The following is a 24,806-nucleotide window of genomic DNA, read 5'->3' as shown; positions in this document are numbered from 1 at the left end:
GGATCAGAGGGATGTGTGTCTGGGATGCTGCAGTTAGAGAGGCCAGAGCTTGTGCTTGTGCTGCTCTGTGATCTGAGCATCAAGCTAGATTAGCCACTGGGTAGGATCATAAGCTTGGAACCCACATACTGAAGTGGTCATAGGTCTAGAATGGATCCAGGAGAGACCAGAGAGACTGTGCATGACCTACTGGAGGGATCAGGGGGTCCAGTCCAGCAACGGGGGACAGCCTGGGGTCTGGGGCATGACTGAAAGACTGTGTGTATGCAAGAGGCAGGGGCCAGCTATGGGATAGACTGAGAGTCAATGGCCAGTTATTGGAGGGATCCACATTGTATATATGCGTAAGTCTGTATATATGTATTTCCCACTAACAGACCTTTATCCTGATCAGCCAGAAAGGGGAACAAGATTAGGTCATCAGTACTTGTCGTGCTTATGAATGCTGAGTTTGTGCTGATCCGTGTGGCTGCCCGTGTGTATATACATCATGTGATGCATGTGTTGTATACATGCGTTTGTGCACGTTCCTGTGGGGAACACATGCTCAGGCTCACTGCAGGTTGGTTGCATGGAGCTACAACCACCTTGCCTCTGTTGGGCAGCAGGATTCAGCACCTCCTGACAGCAGCAATGCTTGGTTTGGGCCAAATGGCTCTAATTCTTCCTTTAATGGAGCTTGTTCCCCTTGACAGGCTGCTACGGCTCTGTGCTGTGATGTGACACATGGTAATTTGGTTGAGCATCTGAACTCTGAAAGTAACTCAAAATTCTCGAGGAACATGGTGTGTGTTACACAGCTCTTCTTTCTGCATGTCCTCTTACAGTGACTGTTTCTGACTCTGCTGACTACTCCTCTGAAAATACTCTAATGACTAGAAAATTGCTCATAATCTTTGATTAATATAATTCTTTTGTTGTTGCAGATGAACTGATCTTGTGCTAGCAAATTAACTACTTCCTAGAAATACTATATTTTACAGAGTCCTGATTCCTCACAGCCCAAGAGTTACTTCGGTAAAGTGACTGACACCAAGCTAGGTGGTCTTGCTGACACATCGTATGTAGAGAGGTTTTTTAGCCTTTTCTATATGCACTGGAATAACTCAACTTATTGTAACAAATTACAGTGTTGCATCATGTATAAGGTAAAGCATGAGTCATTCAAACATCTGCCCAAAATCAGAGCTCTCACAAGCAGCCTATGCTACTTTTACAGTTAGCACCAGGTCACCAATACAATAAAAAACTCGTTGGTTTTCAGTGTTTTTTTCCAGAGTCTCAGAGAATTCTTCACCTATTATCTAACTAGAAGTAGGTATCTGCCATATGTTATACTGTTGGTGAATGTTGTAACAGTTTTTGCTTTTGACTGGTCTGTCATTAGAAATGATACAGACCAGGTGTTACTTTTTCATTCAGATCAAGCCTAAACTGGATAACTTACTTTGGGCTATGCAAGAAACCAGTACCGGTTTTGTCAGCCACAGCACATTGTAATTACTTTTATAGCACGCTAGTACAGAAATTTACTTTTAAAGTACACTAATATAGAATTTACCATAACTGTAAATTTAAGAGTGCTCTGGTATTAACAAATAAACAGTTAACAACTGGATTGAAAAATTATCTGGCATTAAAATTATGATAACAACTACGAAGAAAAATTAGAACAGTGAATATAAGACCTTGCAAACGAAGCACTTCAAACACACCTCTGTGCATCTGATATTAGTTTGTCTGATCTATCCTACATGATAGAAGTGTTTTCAGAAGTGAAGATTAATTGTATTATGGTGCTCTTGACATCCTATTTTTCTGATCCATTTGCCAGAGAGATGCTTTTAACTTTTTCATTACAAAGCTTTTACTATTATAACTTTCACCTGCTGAGTTAAGGCAGCTAGCAATAATCTGAAAATGCTTTTCTCATTGAAGCTATCTGTTTATATTGTTCTCACTGTATTTGAGCACATCTATTTTATGGGAATGTACATGTGCAAAATATGGATGACTAATATGAAAGTTACTTCATGCTTATTTTAAAAAGCATGATCAGGTTGCTTCATTTTCTAAAGCTGGGTTTATGTGTACGTTCCTGATGACTTAACACAGATGTTTTATGTGATGTGAATGAGGTTGTTTTGCAAAGGAAAAGGTAATTGTCATTTTGCACACTTTGTGATAGGGAATTGCAGCAAACCGACGGTTGGCTGAATGAAAACATTGCCTGCCCACCAACTCTGCTGAAGTCATTGTAGGAGGGAATACTTCATGTTTACTTGAGACTGAGAACTTTTGAAAGCCCTTTCAAATGGTCTTTAACACAAACATTGCTCTAACAATCTCCTTGAGAATGATGCACTTCTAAAAAAAGTTAGAGAAAAAAAAAGGCAATTCATTTCTTTTCTGGGATGTGTAGAATTGTTTTGAAAATGTTTTTTGTTGAAATAAAAGGAAGCAATTGGAGGGAAAAAAAACCAAACAACCTTAAATGTTTTATGAGAGTGACTGGTTTTCAGCAAGGATTTGTATTTGAAAAAGATTAATTTTAAGTATCTGAAAACCCAGGTCTACTCCCATATTCACAAGAATCTCACATGAAAAGTACTTGAAACAAACATTTTGGAGCTCTCATTCCTTTGGATTAGATCTTGATTAGGATGATGAACTCTCCTTCCAAGAGGAGCACCTCCTGGAGATATTGAAGTTCCTTTCTCACTTCTGTCACTTTTTGCTGTCCATTCCTTGAAGGACTTGAGCAGGTTGGAGGGAGTGTGAATGTGGTGTACAACCCCCAGGACTGCAGGAGCAAGTCTTATGGGTTAAGCAGACATGGCCCATCATCCTTCAGGTGGTTGCGGGGGAGCCTGAGTGCTCTGACAAGCCAATCTGCCTCATATGCTGTGTGGGTTAAGCACACAGCTGCATATGTATAAGGCTGAATGTTATTCCTCACTAGAAATGATGGGATGACTCCTGTATACGTGTGCAGTATAAATACTCCGGGAAAATGCTTCAGGATGAAAGGCTGCACAGAATGATCAGATTATTATTAAAATGTCAGATAGCTTTGGGCATTGAAGAACTGTCTCCCTGTGGAGCTCATATGAAATTTAAAGTCAGAAAACTTCTGTGATTTGCTGAGTGGGTGGCTGAATAGGTTTTATCATTGCGTCTTAGAGTTTACTCTGCTCAGATGATGGGGATTCAGTCTAATCAAAAGCTATGTTACGATGCCACTCTGACACTTTTAATTAGGGACAAGGGAAGCGGTGTGATTCCTTGCTGCACATTAGGAAGAGGGTTATGGCTACAGCCCAGATCTGCTTCAGGTGGCACACACTGTGTCAGAATATACCTTGGTCTGCTGTAGCTGTTTGCTTCCTGTAGGGTTAGATCATGACTGAAACCACAGATACTGTGGTTCTGCCAGCAGAGGTTTCCACTGTGCTAATGAAACTCTATTGCTGTCCTTTAACATGCTGAATGAGGGCTGGGGTGGTGACGGGAGGAACTCAGGGGGACTTGATCTACCAGTGTGTAAGAAATTCTGAAGGCTGAGCAGGCTCTTTGATAACATGGCCCTAAACATTCAGTTAAACTCCTGTTATTCTCAGGCCTTGCGGTATTGAATTTATGAGGTGGTCATTCCTCATGCCTGCCGTGGTACCTAGCAAAGCTGCTGATCTGCAAACGGCCATAGCTGCTTGAATTTATCATACTCCACATGCCTTAAATTGAAGGAAATAAGAAGAAATGAGTGATGGAAGGGCTACAAATAAACGCCTGGAATGGAAAAGGCAGGGAGTAGAAAGGGGCACAGCCACTCCTCAGCCCCTGGTCTTGCCCCTACCAGGACCTGAGTAAAGACAGTAAATGGTTTTCTGTAATCTCTGAGGGCTTTATACCTTGCTCCAGTCAGGGTGCAGGGTCCTTGCACCTTCTCCTTACAACATAATGAACCCACGACGTGAAAATGAACCCTGCATTTTTCTCTCCTCAAGGGGTTTTCCTGATCCGTGCACTGCAACATTACCCTTGCTTGTTCTCTTTAGACAATTAACTGCATTTGTTAAATGAATTAGTCAACCAAATACAATCTTGCTGAGTAGAGCAGTTAAGACAGAGAGGTTGGAGAGTGCACGTAGCCCACACTCTTCTCAGGAAATGTAGCTTTGAACCTTCTCAGGTGGAAGAGAGAAGCAAACCTCAACTTCTGGCATCCCCTATGAGGGGCGTAACCCTTGAGCTCTCAGGCATGGAGAGGTTGCCAGCACCATCTCCCTACCCTAAAATGGACCCAGTGGTCATCATCTTCCTTTTTGTTGAGCTCCCTAGCTCCCATATGCTCCAGAAATGACTGCTGCAAGATCACAGGACATCAGCAAAGCCAAGGCAGCTACTCCCTTACTCGCCTCAGCTTTCTGAGGCTGAGGTTCACAGCTTATAAACCCGAGGCATCCAGGAAGCTCAGAGAGAAAAGGAACATACCATTTCCTGACATGTGCAAGCCCTGAGTTGGGGTTCTCTGGCCTATAACTTTAGGCCCGAATTTCTTTTATATTACCTATGTAGAGCACATTTTTTTATCAGTTGGCTGTGGTGTTCTGGGAAGAGCAAGCCTTTTGAAGAGTGGACTAGCCAGGAAATGGCTGTTACACCCATGAGGAAGTGAGTAAAAGCATCAGCAATCACTTGGGACCTTCACCAATAAAGGCAACCAACTTTTGTCCCATAGTCCCAAACCACTTGGACAATTTGAGCAGGCATTACAGTCCCTCTCCTCTCCTCTCCTCTCCTCTCCTCTCCTCTCCTCTCCTCTCCTCTCCTCTCCTCTCCTCTCCTCTCCTCTCCTCTCCTCTCCTCTCCTCTCCTCTCCTCTCCTCTCCTCTCCTCTCCTCTCCTCTCCTCTCCTCTCCTCTCCTCTCCTCTCCTCTCCTCTCCTCCCCTCTCCTCTCCTCCCCTCCCCTCCCCTCCCCTCCCCTCCCCTCCCCTCCCCTCCCCTCCCCTCCCCTCCCCTCCCCTCCCCTCCCCTCCCCTCCCCTCCCCTCCCCTCCCCTCCCCTCCCCTCCCCTCCCCTCCCCTCTCCTCTCCTCTCCTCTCCTCTCCTCTCCTCTCCTCTCCTCTCCTCTCCTCTCCTCTCCTCTCCTCTCCTCTCCCTGCATTCAAGGGCCCTTTTCATCTCACTAAACTTTTCATCACACTAAACCATGTCCCTAAGAACCTCATCTACATGTCTTTTAAACACCTCCAGGGATGGTGACTCAACCACTTCCCTGAGCAGTTTGTATGATTAACCATACCATGTGAAAAGAGAAGACTGGAGTGTAGTTAGGAATAAGAACACTTTCAGTGTAGCATAAAGTAAGCAATTTAGTAAATTGGTTCAAATATTTCACCTTGGGTATACTCCTCCTCAATGTCAGGGATCACCTAGTAACTGCTTGAAAAGCAGATATAGAGGGTAAGAATTAAAGGAAGAATCAACATCAAACGTAAGATGCTTGGTTGAACTTGAGAAATGTTCTGATAACAGCTTCAAGCATTCAAATGGAAAAATGTATACCTACTTAATATTATTGATTTCATGTCTGGAAAAAAAACCCCACAGAATATTGTGTCCCAGCTGCGGGAGATCCAAACTGGAGGCAGACAGATAACTGAGGTTAAAGTCATTACTTTCTTCAAACAATGAAACACAAACAGAATAAAAAAACTGGTAAAAAAACTTTTGATGCAATCAGTTTCACTCTCTCAAATGTATTCGTTTTATTATGCCTTGCTGATAATGAAGTAACCAAGAAAGTCTTTTGGTGAAATCCTGGCTTTTTAACCTGATGCGAATTTAACTATTTACTTCAGCAGAGTCAGGACTTTGCCATGCAATTGCAATCTGGGCATTCAAAATGCTTCTGCAACCATGACCCATCTCTCACTTTGGTCTGAACTTGGAGGACTGATATTCCTAACTACCACTTTACAAAGGGTAGGAGTTATTCACAGGAGCTATCTAAGGAAGGCAGCTGTCAAGGGAGAGTATCAAACTCCTGGAAGATCACTGAGTACTTCTAAAATGAGGCTTGTGTAAAAAAATCTCCCTTTCTCCATTAACAATAGAGGAATATCATGGAAGTTAACCTTTCCACACCCAAAAGAGGGATATATTCAACAGAGCTCTATAGCTGCATCTGCATGCATGCATGTATACTGAACTCAGTAGTGAGCAAAAGGAGGTCTTTGATCAAAACACAGAATTAACCTATACACAAGAAACTCCACAGAAAGGCACTGAACTTACAGAAACAGTGAAAGAACAGATTGCTTTCATAGAGTTAACCACAAAACATGTGATTATCATTTTCAGGTTATAAAATGTTCTCTACTTGAGCCCATCTCCCAAGCAAGGTGTTTTTTTTTTCATGTTGGGACTAATCAGGTCCCAAGACTCTGGGAACATCCTGGAAGAGGATTATATCTGAAATTATAATTGTCCGTTGGTCATTATTTTCTTTTCAGTTAAGACAGAGATGTGAACTAAATATCATTATATGCAGCAATGAAGGGGAAATTAAAAGCGGGGCAGATTAGAAGCAAGAAGCAATGTTTCCTAACTGCAGGGCTGAAGGAAATGAATGTTCAGTGACAGCACCTCTGGCAGTCCTGGGTGTTGAAGTCTCTGTTAATACCAGGCGAGGATCTTGGGCTCTATGTACTGCTTGAGCCTGACATTTGGCCTTTCCTGACACAGAGTATGGCTGGGAAATGTCAACAGCCATAACAAATATTACTGCATGTACCTGGCAAATCACTCATGAAACACCCTTATGACTGTTTACAGAGCCTTGTAAGATGGTTTTGCTTTTTGAAAATAACAGATGTACTGACAATACACTAAAATATCATTTTCCGCCCCCCCAGATTTGTGTGTGAACTGCGGTGGCAAGGAGGGGTAACACTGCAATCGCTCCAGCCCCTTAATTAACTGTGCTCCATTCCCCTGCAAAAATAAGAGAAAAAACTGAAGATTGTTCCATTTATAGGTTGAGCGCATTTCAGGAGAGATATTTTTCTTTTTGCAAAGGTGTCAAGATCCCTGTTTCCCTCTCAGGAAATGTAGAAAACACACCAGGATAAGTCTAAATATAATTTTTCATATGTATCTGGTTTTGCTAAGAAAAGTATTTCCAGGTTTTATTTTAGGAAACAATATTTCCTAATGTAAAATATGATGCGGACCAGTGTCATCAGCAGAAAGCCCGAGGACTGCAGAAAATATTTTTAAGATAACAATATGGGCTTTCTTGATGTCTATGCAGTGTGCCTAGAATTTCTACTGTCCTTTCTAGGAGCCTGATTTTCTATAGACGAAGTAACCTAAATATGCAATAGAAGGAAGATTAGATTGTGTGCTCAGTGTATAGACATACGTTGCCATTTTTCCTTACCAACACCCCCCACTATTGCTCTGCATGTAAAGGTATTTCATTTGCTGAATTCAACCCATCAACTGTAACAAATATGTCCTAATCCCATTATATGCATCACAGTTCGCTAACAACCAAGCCTTTTTCTCTTTGATCATCCCAGATTTGCACACTGGCCAAGGGCAAGAACCATGAAGTCTGCTGAGAATAGATGTGGAGAGACAACCTGCAAGGCATAACACCTGAGCGTTATATGTTTGATAGAAATGACAATTGTTTAAAAGGTACCTCAGCTCCCATTTTACAAAGTTCATTACTGTAGCAAATGCTTTAATATCAGTTCTTTCCCTCTATTTCTCTATTTCCATTTGTGCTGCTGTGCTTTCTCTGATTTCATGGTAGCATAATTATTGAATATATGGCTGTAACTATGACTCAATAATTGTAGCTGTCTAGTCTCTCTCTTCACCATTAGTTTATGTATTGACTTCTTTTCTTAGGAGTCTAATATTGCTATGAGATCATCATGGGAAGAGGTCATGGAAAAAGAGGAACAGAAAATAGAGTTTCTATCCTATAGAAAATTCAGGTATTTGAACAATTCCTACAATTACAAACTGGAACAAAATATTACATTTTGAAAAATTTACCATGAAACAAAAATTCTGAAATATTTTGGTTTGGGTATCTGGGAGAGATGTACTGAAACACTCTCTTTACACAACTGAGATGTTTAATTTTAACGCTATTCCAACCTTTATATTACATGAAAATAAAACTTTCAGGCTCTTCTGTTTTATCCAGTTACATACGAACCAGAATGATAAAAACTGAAGCATTTAGGTAATTTTCCTTCAAAACATTTCAGTCCTGCAAAACACTGTTTCATCTACGTTTTTGGAGAGGAAGCAAATTCCTTTAGAAACTTTCCAAGTCTCATATTTCTAAACTCCTTTAGGAACCCTGCAACCAGCTGCTGTACAAAGACAAGTTTTTAGGTAGCTAATGTGAGCATTGCAAGATCATCAGTGGATTAATGTCTTTATTTTGGTTTGCAAACATAATCTTTCAAAGGGGCAATGAGACGCTGTGCAGACAGACTGCAATTGCAGATTTGTTGGAGCTATCAGACAATATTGAATGTCTCCTGTCCAAATGCTGAGAGCTATGAGGCTCTATCGACTTCACTGCGGAAACAGACCACAATGAATGAGATTCAGGAATGGATTAAAAAGGACAAAACAACATTTCCTTATCACAAAGCAGCCCACAAAATTTGAGTCTGCCATTCACGTTTAAAATGAAACTGCTTTCCTGACTGTGCCATTAGAGAACAGAGTGACCAAAATAGATGTTAAAACATACTAGTGTTCAGACTGTTGCTACTTCTCTTGGCTAGGAGGAAGATATTGTACATAATCAGTTTTAATTTTCATATGTTTATGGCAAAGCACAAAGCTGCACACTTTGGAAGACGAACATAACAGGAAACTTTTCCTTTTTAATCTCTTCCCTTATCCAAATTACTGTTTTGACTACAATCATTAAGGGGATAACAGAAGCATTTTTTTTTGGCAGCAGGTTTTAAAAAACATGACCTTAACAAGTCCTTTAGTGATTTTGGACGAAACTAATGACTCAATGAATTAATTTAGTCCTCTTGTGCGAATTAACTGTTTCCAAATTATACACGTGTACATGAATCACTTCACTCAGAACTGAAATATGGCCAGACTTGCTCAGCTGCAGGTGGCAGCCACAGACACAAATGGTACAACTTTGTAACTTGAGTAATCCTGGACAGGACACTACAGCAAAACATTTCTCTTGCAGTCGTTTCCATGGTATCTTTAACGCCCACATACAGCAAGTTGGACATTGGTTGTTAAAGTCTCAGCCAAATAAATCCTACAAAGTAAATTGCATGGAACCCAATTTATCTACCTCGAAATGAAGTTTTCTGGGATTTGAACCTGTTCCTTCAGGAATAAAAAAAACCCAAAACAACAAGCACTTCAAACCTGATGTGCAAATCATTCAGCCATTCTGTCAGCTTTAAAACATAAATAGTATATTTGAGACCATATGCATGCATATATATATATATATATATATATATGTCTAAAGCTATACATAGATACCTGTACCTACATTTGCCTGAGATTCATCATGCCCATTGATTTCTGCTAATTCCTTGGCACTTTTTAACTGCAAAGAGTAAACAAAAAACAAAACAGAACAAAACAAGCACATTACTTGAGTATTTCACACAGTTATCTTTGATTTATTTGAAGGAGCATTTTATAAAGCTTCCAATGAGAAAAACAGATGGAGCATATAATTCTAATGAGTTTTTGCTCAAACCATTTTGAAAGCAACATACTTAAGGCTTGATAGGTTGGCAAAAAAAGGAAAATAATAAGACTGGGTCATTATTTTTTAAATAATAAGATTAGAAAGTAGTTTCAAGGCATAAAAAGTATATAGAATTGGCTCTCAAGAATAATAAATGATTTCATTTCCCATTCTTCTTGCTATTAATTTAAACTTTACAATATTTGCATGTTGCCACTGGCTAAATAGTGTTTTGCTAATGATTACTTTTGAGTGATATATTTTGAGCTGTTTAAGATGCCAAAGTGCTACTGTATGTTTCCTTCCTGAGGAAGCATCTAAATAACTGGCTCCTGGGTATGATGGAAAAGGAAGGGAAGAGAAGAACAGCACTTTTGTTCAGTCAGTGGCAGGAAGAACTGAGGAGAAACTGCCAATTCCAAATATATAATCTGAACCAAACTTTTCTTTTTTTCCTCCTGAATTAGCTTTTTGGGGAAAATACAGAACTATTTGAGGGATTGTAAAAATCACTCCCAAGAGATTTAAGGAATGTCCTAGCTCATGTCTTGAGCCACAGTGAAATATGTAGTCGATCATTCTGTGATTGAGCAAATTCAGAAAGGAGATACCACAGGTCTCGTAAGTCTATAAACTGGAGGTTTGTACAATTAAATGAAGCACTCAGAACCTTTTCCTCTTTAGGTAAATCTCTGAAGAGTCATGCTTTTATTCCAACTTAACTTATTTGGGATGTGGACCTGGGGTGGCAGGAAGTTAGGAACATTAAACAGAACTTTCCCCTACATTCCTTTTTTTACCCCAAAAACTTGAGTTGATGTAACTATTGATGATACAGCTGTGATCCTTAATGACAACAGTCCTAAAATCCAGGTGAACACTATTATGTTTTGATTAGGTGTCTGACTCAGAAGCATTGGCAGGCTACCACCCTAGGGAGATTTGGTTACCTCCATCATATTTTTGCCACGTGACAGCAACAGCTAAACCATGTGTGACTCAGTTCCTGGCCTCTCACAGTTTACAGTCTGACAGTTAAGGCCATCAGACCATGGGGTCTGCATACCTTATTACGCAGGGCTGTAAACTGCATCAGTTCAGGAACTGCTGCTCAAACTAAACCAGTTCTGATGGAGAGGGAAGGGGGCGGCAATCCCTGATAAAGCAGTACAAAAGATAGCTGGGGATGACAAACTCATCAGGTGTCCTGGTTCAATTCACTAATGCTCATCTTTCAATACCCTCGAAAAGTCTGCAATTTATACTGACAGCAGGGTGATGCATTTCCAATGAGTGCTACATGTTTTCTCTGCACTGAAAAAAACAACCATACTGTGAAACCACCTCACTGTAAGGACGGCTGGTAGGAACGAGCTGAGAGGGCTACTTCCAGCCAAGCACCAAAGTTCAGTACTTCTGCATCCTGGTGCAATCAGAAGAGAAAATTCCCTGTTCTGCCACCTCTTCGTTTATAGAAATTCGCTTCACTTGAGCAGTCCTGTTGAGTTCAACTGAATTTCTAATCTGAATATGAGGTCAGGAGAGCATGCTCGGGTATGTAAAAGCTCTCTGCACGTTAATGCCACATCCTGAGTACTCAGGGAGTGCTTTTCATTATTTACTTTTTGCTTTTCCTTTTCCAGGCTGATAAAGTGCCATCACCCCTTGGTGACTGTGGCCTTCTTGCAAAGTGCTCCACATACATTCTGCTGGTGACATACCACTCCCCTGTCAGCCACAGGTGCTTTTGATGGGAGACTGGGCTCAGCCTCTAGCCTGCAGCCTGCATAGGTCTGGCAGGCTTCCACCTCACCATGGTTTCCCACCATGATTGCCCCAGCACTACTCTACCTAAGCTTAATGCAGACAGGATGTTTGAGCCTTTCCATCTCTTTTGTTGCCTGCCATGCTCTGAAAAGGATGCCAGAACTCAGGCAAGAATGTGCTAGCATCCACATCTACACTAGGACCACTGCTGTAGGAGGTGGAGGTGAACTGGTGGAGATAATGGTGGAAAACTTGTGGGTAGAAAATGTGCGGCTGCATTCCCATGGGGTAAAGTCCCTTCTTTTCCAATATTTTTTTTTCTAAATTCAAATTTAAATTAGATTTTTCTCTCACATCCTAAGGAGTGAAAGGTTGAAATACAAACCTCAGAAAAACATACAATATTGGAAACACAGGACTTGCCTTACCCCCTAGGCAGGCTCCATCGCAGGTTGGTGGCGAGTGTGATGTTGTTACCAGCAGAGGCCATGCTGAGGCAACACACTGAACTAGTGCCAGTAGCTACCAAGGGCCTGCCTGAAAGGAAAGGGGAAGGGTCGGGGAGTTAGAAGTCTCTGGCACATCTAGTGCCATGGTGGGGTAGGTCTGACTCCAACCAGAGGGCATGAATCCCTCTGACAAGCAGAGCTGGTGGCCACGGGCCAGATCTAATACAGAAGCCTTTTGGCTACAGTAATGCAATATGGTGCAAAAGCAAATGGGACCTCTCCCAGCAGGACGTTCCAGCCTGGATGCGGCTGGATTAATGCAACTGGATCAGTGCGAGATGTGCTGAGCCAGTAGACGTGCTCAGACACAGCTGCACTTCTCCATGCAAACATGCCCATGTTGAGGCAAGGCAGGATCCCTCTGCCAGCTTGACACGAAAAGACAGATTTTAGCAAATGTATCACAAAAATGAGCCATATAATTGAGGTGGGAGCCTGGTGATATTTATTTTTGAGAGAAATGTTCATATTTACTTGACTCTGCCAGATGATTTTCAATGTCCATTGTGGATAAAACACATGGATGAGCTGTGGTGCTTGTAAAAGAAAGCTGTGAGTCTTGGCAAGTAGGGGTCATTGCTACTGGGGCTTCTGCAATTCTGGAAAGTTTTGGAACTAGTTCAGGGTTGTCAGAGAAGCACACTGGCTGCATAGCTCTCCTTAGGAATTCTGGCTACTTACAGTCTTGGCCTTAGGCACGTTTCAGAGCTAATTCTCAAGAGAAATGCAGATCCATCCTGCCTTTCTTCCAGCTACTGTTTCGTCTGTCTGCCTAGCATGAGTGCACATTTGATTTGCAATTAGTAGGAATCTGCATAGATTCAAAAGTCTGCCCTGGTGGTCCCTACTGGGGCCCAGTATTGCAAGATCTTCTTATACATTTTTGTAGCATTTAATTGCTACCAAGATATAAAATAACTTCATGAAATGTCATTATTTCTTTTGTGGTGTGGTTTTTTTTTTTTTTTTTTTAAGTATTTTATAATGTTATACCTTGAATGTCATGTAAAAATGTAAATGAGATGCAATTAACTGAAGAGATCTGGTGGGTTCAATGTTTAGAAAAGTTCTGTCATTACCAAATCCATTCTCCTTCATGACATTTTGTGTAACACAGTCTTGCATCAGCTCTCAGTTAGAAGGTTTTCTTTGTAACCATAAGTGTTAAGAACACATGTTTGAACATAAAAGCTTTATTTTTTCCAGAATCTAAGTTATTAGTTTCTAGAATATATTTGTCACTAGATATGTTTAAAGGCAAATCTTAGATGTGGAACAATGTCTCAGCTTTCACAATGAGCATTAAAAACATCTGATATACGCATAATTTACTTTTCCCAGTATGTACATTAAATGTGTAAATCTGTAGGCATATTCAGACATACATGCTGAAAAATCTTAAGAGTCATCAGCATTTTGAATCTCTGCCATCTAATAACTTCAGATCCCACAGTCTTTAAACTGCAAATACTTAACCAAGTCTCTAAATATTTTAGCTCAAAGTTTATATAGAAAGGATTAAAATAAGGTCTCAAAGCAGAGAATGTGACTGTGCAGCACAGTGGGGATTTGTGATTTCAGTATGTCCAAGTCATGTGCTCTGTACAGACAACATGCATTTGTGTACACTCTGTTTGTACACAATGTACTGTTTCATCTCCAGATTTGCAAATTTAGCACCAGATTTTCTTTTTGTTGTGTGACTATCCATCTTACCATGCTTATAAAACTATACTGTCAAATATTCTTGCCAGTGTCATAGAACACCTTAGTATCAAAGGTGTGATAATAAAACTTGCTGAGGTTTGCTTTTCACTGCTGAAATAAGTGCACTGATAATCACTTTTAAAATGTCATTATAAAAAAGTTTTTTGTATACTTTTATCTGCATGAATAACACTGGAGATACCAAGCTCTTTTTTTTCAATACTAGTCTTAAAATAAAGAGCTCTTTCATTTCAGGCATATTACACTCACACAACATTTTTTTTTTTAAATTCAGAGTGAAAGCACACATCACTGATACCTATGTAGAATAATGTGAGAAGAAATGTTACTCAAGACATGAAATTCATTATTGAATAGGATAAAATAAGGGTCGTTTTCACTCTGTTTTCTCATGTTCTGTGTTAGCCTCAGCTGCATTCACAAATGCTAATCAGAGCAGACACACAGGCCACATAAGGTTATGCCTTGCTCACAGCATATTCTGTGGTCAGACTCCTATGGAGTTTGGAGGTGAAGCCACGAGTGCTTCATCTCCTTAGCATGCCTAAGCCAGCAACTTTCTCCCACCAGAGACACTCACCTGTTCCTGCAGGACTTTAAGCATTGCTTGTGTATGTGTTTGTTCTTCCTTGGCTTGCTCCAGTTCAGATTTTTTGTTATTTAATTCTTCCTGTATGCTCAACAATTGCTGCACAAACAAAAGAAGTTTCTGGTTAGCATCGTCTGGATCCAAAGCGGTTTTAAATCCTTAGTTTGATAAATCTTCATTTCGAACAATGCTTTGCAGTCTGCTCCTGCATTTACTATTGTTGCATAATACGCTGTGTCTAAATGGACCAGAGGTAAATTATTCTCATCTGCATCTCCTCCTGCAGCAGTGCTCTGCAAGTAATGCATCTGTTAATGTGTGTTAAGCTATTTGTTACATTAGAGATTCTTGGTACAGTATATCACCCACAGAGTGACTGTCACATTCATGTGAACCAAAATCTTATTTGTGGAAGTATATGTGGTGGTTTTAATAATACTAGGGTAAACACTATGGTACATAAATAATTTAAAAGCACAGCCCTTTAATATAATTAGTCATTGGCCAACAGCCATTTTCATTCTATGCAAAGCAATATTCTGGAAAGCTTTCGCACTGAGTTGCCAAGAAGACAAAAGCTTTCCTTTTTTTCCCTTGTGCCGTGATATTTTGTTAGATCAGGAAGACTGATGCCCTACAAATCAATGTATCAGCCAGGAAAGACTGCTGTTTTGGACTATCAAAATAAAATCTATGATCAAACCCTGTTTTTATGAAGAGAATTCTGGGATGTGGGAGCATTTTTAAAAGCCCATGTCCTCTGGTCTTGGTTAGCTTTAGGTTCTGCAGAGATTTATTGTGACTATCAAGAGCAGGTCAGTAGATGTAGTTAACTCTGAAATAATTTTATATTTTTGTATTGATGTGGTAAATGTTAGGGGCTGCTGAAGAAAAAAGAGTGGACAAACATAAGATGAAAAAGGGGTTAATGGTGCTTTCCCTTAGTGATCAAGAAAGGAAACTGATTTGATGAGGCAACACGTTGCTAGTAGGCACGCTTCTTTTGAGGACTACTTGAATGAGGAATTGCTTTACTACTTTTCCGACTATGTATCTAAGCATCTAAAGCTCAGTTTATGTTTGTGCTTAGAACTGGTAACTCCGTCTCAGATCGATGTTGCAGGTGTTCAGCATCTTGGTAAGTTACGGAGAGCAAATCTAGAAATAATCCCTGGCCTTGTTCCACTCCACTGCACTGGAAGTCCCAGGCATCAAAAGACTTGGTACCACCAGTACTGTTTTCAGAGCTGCTCGGAAACAGATGACATTTCAGGGGCTAATGGAGCCATTGGTAGTGTAATTCTGTTGTGAATAAACACCAGTAGGATGAATCAATTCAGCTACTCAAGTAAAAACACATGTTGGTATATGTCTGAATATATCTCACACACTTTACAGTCCAGCTGTTTTAGCTTTTTGATGGATTTTGCTGCATGGACTGCTCCCCGGGAGCCTTCAAGAGACATTTGGGTATGTGAATTCATTCTGCCACAGCACAAGAGCATTTCAAATCTCAAGACTTTACATGAAATAACAAGGCCTGTTCCACTGAGGCTCTTGCCCAACCAGCTTTTGTGTGGAAAGGTCTACTGAGGCATTTCCTGACCAGGGATGGATGGCCACCTCAGGCCCGTGTTTATCTTGCCAGTTGGGTACTACTCCCTACATTATCAGAAGATACACTGAATTTGTGTGTACTGTCATATGTCACACACTGATACCCATGCAGGTCCTCAGCACAGTTATAGCTTTCCAGATATTTTGTAACTTGTTAGCCCAGAAGAGACCATTTGGTCACCTTGTGTAACTTCTTGTTATTATGGACCATTAAGTTTCACCCAGGATAGCTCTAGTGGATATCTGCAATTTAGAAAGACGGGACTCCAATCCTCGTAAGAGAAGCAGAGCACACAAGACCTCGCAGCTAAACTGAGGAACTGTGGTTTGGATGATTTGGTAGTGAGGTGGACTGCGAACTGGCTGAAGGAAAGAAGTCAGAGAGTTGTGGTCAATGGGCCAGAGTCCAGTTGGAGGCCTGGATCTAGTGGAGTGCCTCAAGGGTCAGTATTGGGGCCGGTATTATTCAATATATTCATCAATGACTTGGATGAGGGACTAGAGTGTACTATCAGCAAGTTTGCTGATGACACCAAGCTGGGAGGAGTGGCTGACATGCCAGAAGGCTGTGCTGCCATCCAGCGAGACCTGGACAGGCTGGAGAGCTGAGCGGGGAAAAATTTAATGAAATATAACAAGGGCAAGTGTAGAGTCTTGCATCTGGGCAGGAACAACCCCAGGTTCCTGTATGAGTTGGGGAGTGACCTATTAGAGAGCAGTGTAGGGGAAAGGGACCTGGGGGTCCTGGTGGACAGCAAGATGACCATGAGTCAGCACTGTGCCCTTGTGGCCAGGAAGGCCAATGGCATCCTTGGGTGTATTAGAAGGTTAGTAGGCCCAGAGAGGTTCTCCTTCCCCTCTACTCTCCGCTGGTGAGACCCCATCTGGAATATTGTGTCCAGTTCTGGGCCCCTCAGTTCCAGAAGGACAGGGAACTGCTGGAGAGAGTCCAGCGTAGAGCAACAAAGATGATTAAGGGAGTGGAAAATCTCTCATACGAGGAAAGGCTGAGGAAGCTGGGGCTCTTTAGCTTGGAGGAGACTGAGGGGTGACCTCATTAATGTTTACAAATATATAAAGGGTGAGTGTCATAAGAATGGAGCCAGGCTCTTCTCGGTGACAACCAATGGGAAGATAAAGGGGTAATAGGTTCAAACTGGAACACAAGAGGTTCCACTTCAATTTGAGAAGAAACTTCTTCTCAGTGAGGGTGACAGAGCACTGGAACAGGCTGCCCAGGGGTGTTGTGGAGTCTCCTTCTCTGCAGACATTCAAAACCTGCCTGGATGCCTTCCTGTGTAACCTCATCTGGGTGTTCCTGCTCCGGCAGGGGGATTGGACTGGATGATCTTTTGAGATCCCTTCCAATCCCTGACATTCTGTGATTCTGTGATTCTGTGAAGACACCACAAAGATAGCATAAGCCCTTTCAGAGGTCACTAACTGAGACATCTGAGGTTTGGTAAGCAGATGTGTCACCTAATTGGGGCTGGTGAAATGTCCTTTCCTTCCCAGCTACACACTGTTTGATCTTATACACCTGAACACAGCAATGGTTCTTAAGAGAAAGGAGTCTTTGTCCCCCATCTTGGAGTCTTCTCTGACCAGTTAAGTCTCATCAGCATGGCCAGCCTCTGATGATTCAAAGGGAGGAGCCAAAATGAGTTAAATGATCCTCAGAAAAAGCCCAGAATGCATCCTGTCAATTATGTGTTGGGGGAGGGAAGCCCTTGTTATCACCTCCAGGTAAACAGCTGAAACCTTGAAGCATAGGATTTGATTATTGTCGTTGCCTCAGTGCAGTGCTACAAGTATTAGGGAGTCTGAGGAGGATCTCACAGGAGATCTTGTTTGCTCCATAGCCTCTGAAGGAAGTGAATAGCCATGTGTGTCCAAGGAGAACATCACCACCATCCAGACTGCACATTCATCCTGGTCCAGCTACTGGGAGAAACCCTAGAGCACATGCTTCTGAATAGTATAAACTCCCATCTGGAATGTCCCAAGTGTGTTTTCAGACCATTTCTGCCCCTGGAGATCCTTTTCACTACTGAATGACTGTTACAAATGGGAAACCAAGTTTCACTTCTGGGTTGAACTTGTTACACTTTGACTAGAAGCAAAATCTTCTTCTCCATCCTACCCACCCCCTGGCTCATCCATGGCCAAGTTTTACATTCCATAGATCAGCTCACAAACTTCCACTGTTTCATTCTCACATCTCCCACTGTGGCCTCCCACTGTGATTTAGTCTAATTATATCCCCCTTCCTTTGATCCTAACTTTCTCTGTATTGTTTTTGAGGCATTTTTTCCCAAAACTGTCCAAGCATGGGAGGAAATGCTGTGGAAGACACCCTCTGAGTGCACAAGAGAGATGCTCCCTGCTCTGCATCTTTGTACTTGGCTCTGGACCAGCCCAGAATAGGAATTTCAGGAAAACATCTGACATACTTAGCTTCCCTGGGGTTCGAGCATGCATTCTGGTTGCAGTATGACCTTTAAAACACTTTATACGAGATAAGAGCTTTCAGCAGTCTTAATGGTTAATCTGTCAACCACTGCAGGCTTACTGTGTGTGCATAGGCTCATATTTTCAAAGACAGCAAATGAGTCTTATTTGCATGAGGGTGGAAAAGAGAATATCTATAACTAAGATACCATATTCCTAGTCACACATATGGCTTTTTTTCTTTCACAGAACTGGGACCCTCCTATTCAAGCCCCAAAGATGTCAGAATTGTTTAAACCTTGTAGCCATCCTCTGAGGGGTTTAACTTTCTTTCTTTTTCTCTGCCTCATATTTATCTCTAAATGCTGCAGAACCTGCTCAGTTTGCATAGGTCAGGGTCTGAGATTTCTTTTTCCTGCGTGGTTAATGCTGCCACCAGGAAGCTGCAATAAGGAATTATACTTGCCAAACAGCATATTTTTCCCTTCTAGTCTCATTTTGGAAAATGAAGAAATAGCTTTGAATGAAAAGAATATCAGCCTAAGACAGATGAACAGCCTGCAAAATTTAAGCACAAACACATGATGTTTGGCAAAATTAGAAGCAAATGGGAAGAGGATCTTATACTGGCAGGAATGAGGCAAGTTTCATAACAGGGACTGCTGTCGGGACTGCTGTTGTGCCTGCTTATTAACAGACAGCCTCTCCATAAAGATTTTAATGAACGGTGCCAAGATGATGATATTTGAATATTCAAAACTATTTTGTTTTTCACATAAATGCGGTTATTAAAAATCAATCCTATAGATATTTCTGCTGCTTTTCAGTTTGCTTGCAAGTATACACAACAATGAATTAAAATTTAAAAAAATTGGTTTTGATTTTAATGTTTGTGCTGTCTGATACTGTTCCACCTACTATGTCATCTCATCTAGCGCTTCCGCCAGAGCTTCCACGTGTACTCACCAGCCCGTGCAGCATTTGCTACCCTCCTTCTACCTGTTATGTCCTGCTGGCTCATCCCACAGCTGCTGCCAGTACAGCTATCAAAGCATCCCTTCCTTCAATCTTTTCTCACCTCTCTGGCCATTTCCTTTAAGCCCTGATGACCCCAACTTTGTGGCAGAGTCATGGCGTTCAAACAGCAGTTTGCCAGTGTCCTCAGGCAAAGGAGCAACTTCTTGGTTACACAGCCAGGAAATATCTTGCTCATCCTTCTGTTGTCTTCCAGTGGTGCTCAGTGCAGAATTCTTCAGGTTTCTGAGGGTCCCCTGCAAGTCATGCATGGGTCTTTTCCCTGAGCCAAAATCTCAGTGTCAGGAAGCAGAAAAGCACCTCATGGTGCTCATGGCAGCTTTGAGGATCCTGGAGAGAGACACCTGCACAGGCTAGATCTCCACTAGCACCAGTTTGGAATCTCAGCTGGTCTCTGTTCAACCAAAACCACTTGTCAGCATGGCTGCCAGGTTGACCCTAAGAGATGAAGCCATCTAGCAAGTCCAGATCAGATGGGCAGACATCACTAATATCCTCTCACTGGCTTTTCCAGCGAGGAGACAGGAAAGGAGAAAGAATTAACCTACAGGTTGTCTTTCCAGAGATTAATCAATGCATCTTAGACAAAAAAATGCAAGACAGATTGCTTATTGCCAGTGGCAGCTCTAGATCTGCTGTGTACAGAAAAGGTAAATATCACTTGCTGCTGTTAAGCTTCATTCGTTCATGAGGACCAAATCCTCCCTGTACATGTGGGTAGCTAATTTCTTTATATGGGGAGGAAGGATATGTGTGTGTGTGTTCTGTTTTGTTTTGTTTTTCCAAGCATTTCCACCTCCAATGCTGAATCTCTGTCAAAGACAGTTCAGTACCGCCCATATTGCGTAGATCTCAAAAGTGCAGACAGAAAATTACCATCTTAAACCATTTTTCACGGCTTCTGAAACATTAAATATAGATGGCATTATTGAAGCCAGCTGAATTACTCAGACTGTGTAGAATGTGGTGCCAGTGTGGCCAAGAATGCTAACAACCAAACAGCACACAGTGCCTCAAAATATATGAGAAGTCCTAAAGGGAAAGTAATAGCTTGCTGTTGTGTACCACTGTGCAGCCATGAAATACTCCTCCTCTTTCCTCTCCTCCTCCCTGCCAGCAGTTCTTCATTGCTCCCCAAAAGGCAGTGTTACATGTGTACATGTAAATATAAATTATGGACATATCTGGAAGTGTGGTCACACACTGAGCCTAGCAGGACAGAGAAGGGTCTCTCAGAAGGAGAGCGTGGTTTCCAGCATGAAACCATCAACATAGCACACTAAGAAAAGGGAGGCAGATTAGAAGAGAACACAAGGCCTGAGGCTGTACTTAGATACTTTAAGGCTGACAGAATAATGAAAAAAGGCAAACCTGCATTTGTCACAAGTTTAGCAGTTATACTGCTGAATGGTCCTGCCCCTGCTATTTTGGTGACGGTTTTCTCTACAGCTGCTTGAAATGAAGTATGAAAAGGTTACAAAGACCTTAAAGAAAGAGAAATAAAGAAGAGCAGACAAAAGAACGCCTCTGAGGTGAGAGTGCTGACTTTGATCACAGGTTGTGCAGGCAGTTTCAGCAAACTGAGCCTGTTCAGCCATGGGAAGGAGGTGCAGACTTGCCCTCCCATTTCTGGAGTAGCTGTAGTGTGTCCAGGAAATAGCTGTGGCAAACTCTTCTGAAATTAGTGCATCAGTCAAAGAGAGGTGGTCTTACACAGTCTAACTGAGCCAACTCAGTTGAATGGCCACCTTAGATATCCGGTGAACTCAGGCAAATAGAAGTCTCCTATCCATATATTGTTTGGAGACAGGGTATTACTCTCCGCTTACTACCTATAGGGAATATATCCCTATATGGGAAAAATGGGGAGACCTGATTCACTAGGTACCTAAAATGAAGGCAAAACCCAGGTGCCTCATATAGGTAGGCTGTATCTCAACCAAGGCTACCTTTTTCAGTCCCAATGAAACCAAGACTTTCACACTAGACAGCAACCTCAGGAAGAAATTCTCACTTATGAAAAAGTGCAGCTCTTTCCCCTAAAGTACAGTAGAATCAGAGATCTAAAAAGTATGATAACACAGGCATTGAAAGGACTGCAGAGTTCACCTGAAAATTAAAAAACTCAGGCTAGAAATTTCAGGTTTTATTATTTTTTTTTTTTCCCCAGGTAAAACCTTGCTGCATGTTTTCTAACTTTGTTTTATGGAAAGGAAAATATTAATAAATTAAAGTTTTCAAAATGGAAATGGACAAAAATTAGCAAGTGTTTCAAGTGTTTCTTGGACACTGTTCACAAACAAAGAGGGGAAGGATGGTAAATATTTCTTTTCAGAATCCTCCTAAGTAGAAGGAAAAGAAATAATGATTCAAAATGAAATCTCAGGTACACATCCACTTGCAAAATAAAAATACTAATCCCTCTCCCAGTACTTTCACAGATCGTCTGGAAGAGTGTTTTTCTCTTCTTGTGAAACAGATGAGATTTCATATCACAAATGGCCAGCACATGGCAGGCTTGAATAATGAGAAAGTGACTTCCCAGCTGAGCAAATATGCATTAGTAACAAGACACTGATGAGGCCAGACAAATCACCAAGGAAACAGGAGAATGTGAAAGACAAGTCAAAGAAGCTCTAGAAAAGAGCCCTCAAGGAAGTTAGCCATGTTGTAGCAGTAAGGGCAAAATACATGCCATCCTAACATATGACAAAGCATTATTACGATTGTGGATTTTTTTAAGAGGGCTAAAAGAAAGATAGTCGAATAGTTCGATGTTTCTCATGCCTCTCACCTTCAGGGACCACCTGTGTCATAGGAACTACCCAGAAGGTGTTATTTGGAATGATCATGGTGTTTGCAATGACACCCTGCCCTGCGCTGGTGAAGACCTGCACTTGGATCAACAGCCCAGCTCCTGCTTGTGGGCATCCACCTGCAAAGTGAGCATTCCTGCCAGCAAAGAACATGCTGAACGTGTTAGCTTTACAGGTTAACCACCTCAGAGGGCCAGGGAGCTGGACACACACCTCATGGGTGAGTGGGTAGGGTGGTACTACTGAAGAACCATCCAGCTGCTTTGCTAAGGAGATGTCTGACGTGTTCCCCTCCCCCTGCCGTTACATTGACTGCAGCTTTACTGCACTCAAACTAGGAGCAGGGGGAATTGACCCTGAGAATTTTGCCAAATGAGAAGACATACAGACGGACACAGACACATCTAAACTACCTAAAGGGGTGTTACAGAGAAGATGGATTCAGGCTTTTCTTGAATAAGGGCTGAGAGTGAATAGACGCATATTAAACAATGAAGATTACTATTATGTATAAGGAAAATATTCCACAGTGTGAGTGGCCAATCACTTGAACAAGGGCTCAGAGAAGCTGTGGACTTTCCATCCTTGGAAGTACTGAGAACACAGCTGGACAAGGTCCTGAGACAGCTCCAGAACCACCCCTACTTCAAGCAGAGGGATGGTGTGTGTCACCTCCAGACATACCTTCTGACTTACATTCTTCTATGATTCTAAAGGGTACCCAATTGATATCAGATAATTAGCTCTCAGATTCTTTTTTTTCCTATGAGGCATAGTAATTCAATTACACCAATTACAAGAGGCAGTATTAAAGGTTGGACAGCAGATGAAAGGAGAACATGGATGGTGCAATGAATGGCCGAAGAGCCAGTCTACAGCTTTCCTTTGCCAAGTAATATTTAAGTATGTATCTTACTCAAGAAACACAAGTTCTCTTTGGTCAGCCAGGGAGTTTCTGCAAATGAGCAATAGACCCAAGTCCTTACGAAACTTACAGAATCAATCCCTCCTCTCGGAAGTTAAATTATACCAATTTACTAATAGAGATTTAGTGCTAGTATCAGGGATCCCTCCCTGGGATCTGGCTTTCACAGCAGATTACACAAGGTCTTTGATTTTGACGGTGGTCTGTGGAGGGAAGAAGTCTGACCAAAGCCCATTGCAACTCATCAAAAAAGTTTCCTCCTACCTTTGCTAAGTGTATCAACATATTACACAGCCCTTGGCTTTATTGGCAATAGGTGAGTGGACAGATGGGCTTACAGTTTGCTCTGATCCTGGTCAAAGGAAGAGGATTGATCCCAGATGATGGTCATATTCCCTCTGTCCTCATATCTACAAGACAACCAGTTCATGCCTGGTATGACATACAGTCAAATGAAGACGTGATCATTCATTCATAATAATGTCATCTTCTCCAACCTTTCACCTGTACTCTTCCATTGTGGATATCTCCTTGCCAGGCAATGGCACTTGAACTGTATGATCCCACCTCTTCTTTCATGAGACTGTAGATGAGCATGGTACAGCATGCTCTTTCTCAACAGACCAAATTAGATTTTTTAGCTTTTTATTTCCTATTCCTATTCCTATTTCATTCATTATGAAGGAGAATAAAAAGACCTGGCACATTTTAATCAGAAGAATGACATGAGGGAAGAGAATCAATTTACCCAGTGTAATTTCCATTGAAACACAATTCCTAGTAGTGGAAGCAGAGTTCCTAGTAATGATAACATCAAACACATTTGAAAACTATGTAATCAATAAGTGTAGTGGTTTAACCCAAGCTAGCAATACAACCAAGATAGCTGCTTGTTCACCACCCTTCCCACCACCCAAATAGGGGAGAGAATCGAAAGGGGAGAAACTTGGATTGAGACAAACACAGTTTAATAAATAACAAAATGCTAATGTACTACTAATAAAAAAAAAAAAAAATGTATATATATACATTTAATATATAAAAAATAGATAATATATATATAAATAGATATAGATAGGTCTATATCTATTTTTATATATATATATATATGTAATACATATAGAATATAAAATAAGAGATACCCAATGCAATTCCTCAGTAACTCCATCCACACCGAGCAGCCAGTCCCAGGAAGCACCACCTGGTCCCAATAGTTGATCCCGAAAAGAGAAAAAGAGGCCTCTGCAAAATGGCAAAAGGCCGAACTAACTAAAGTCCTGAACAGAACTCCCTCAGACAGGACTTTGCGAGCAAAGAAGAGAGAGAGCGAGAGAGACCCAAAGATCCCAGCTCTCCTTAAACATGAATCATGATGCCTGTGGGATGGAACATTCTTATTGATCAGTCTGAATGTCAGTCAAGCTCTGCCCATCCATGCCCCCCTTTCTCAAAGCCTCACACCCATGAGGAGAATGTCCTTGGCTCTCAAACCAGAGCAATTAAAAACATTAACTCTGTCCTGGGGCGTTATCTCTTGTTCTCAAACTAAGTCCAAACAATGACCGTGCTAGCTATGAAAAAGAAAGG

General features: G+C 41.5%; 1 protein-coding gene across 13 annotated transcripts in view; it reads right to left on the bottom strand.

Moving 5' to 3' along the window:
- The window catches only part of ENOX1 (ecto-NOX disulfide-thiol exchanger 1), a 368,503-nt gene that overhangs the window by 14,778 nt on the left and 328,919 nt on the right, over nt 1–24,806 (bottom strand). For 11 of the 13 annotated variants that reach the window (XM_071805771.1, XM_071805770.1, XM_071805734.1 and 8 more), the window contains 2 exons: nt 14,367–14,474; nt 9,579–9,635 (listed from right to left, as the gene is read on the bottom strand). In XM_071805771.1, the coding sequence (XP_071661872.1) occupies nt 9,579–9,635; nt 14,367–14,474 (165 nt within the window). Of the gene's footprint in view, nt 1–9,578; nt 9,636–11,991; nt 12,087–14,366; nt 14,475–24,806 lie in introns of those variants that run through there. The other 2 variants (XM_071805780.1, XM_065852027.2) reach the window with 2 other exon arrangements.

The sequence above is a fragment of the Patagioenas fasciata genome, chromosome 1, assembly GCF_037038585.1.
Source record: "Patagioenas fasciata isolate bPatFas1 chromosome 1, bPatFas1.hap1, whole genome shotgun sequence".
NCBI classification, from domain to species: Eukaryota; Metazoa; Chordata; class Aves; order Columbiformes; family Columbidae; genus Patagioenas; species Patagioenas fasciata.
Note: the sequence above shows the minus strand (reverse complement) of the source record. Positions and strands in the feature narration are given on the sequence as shown.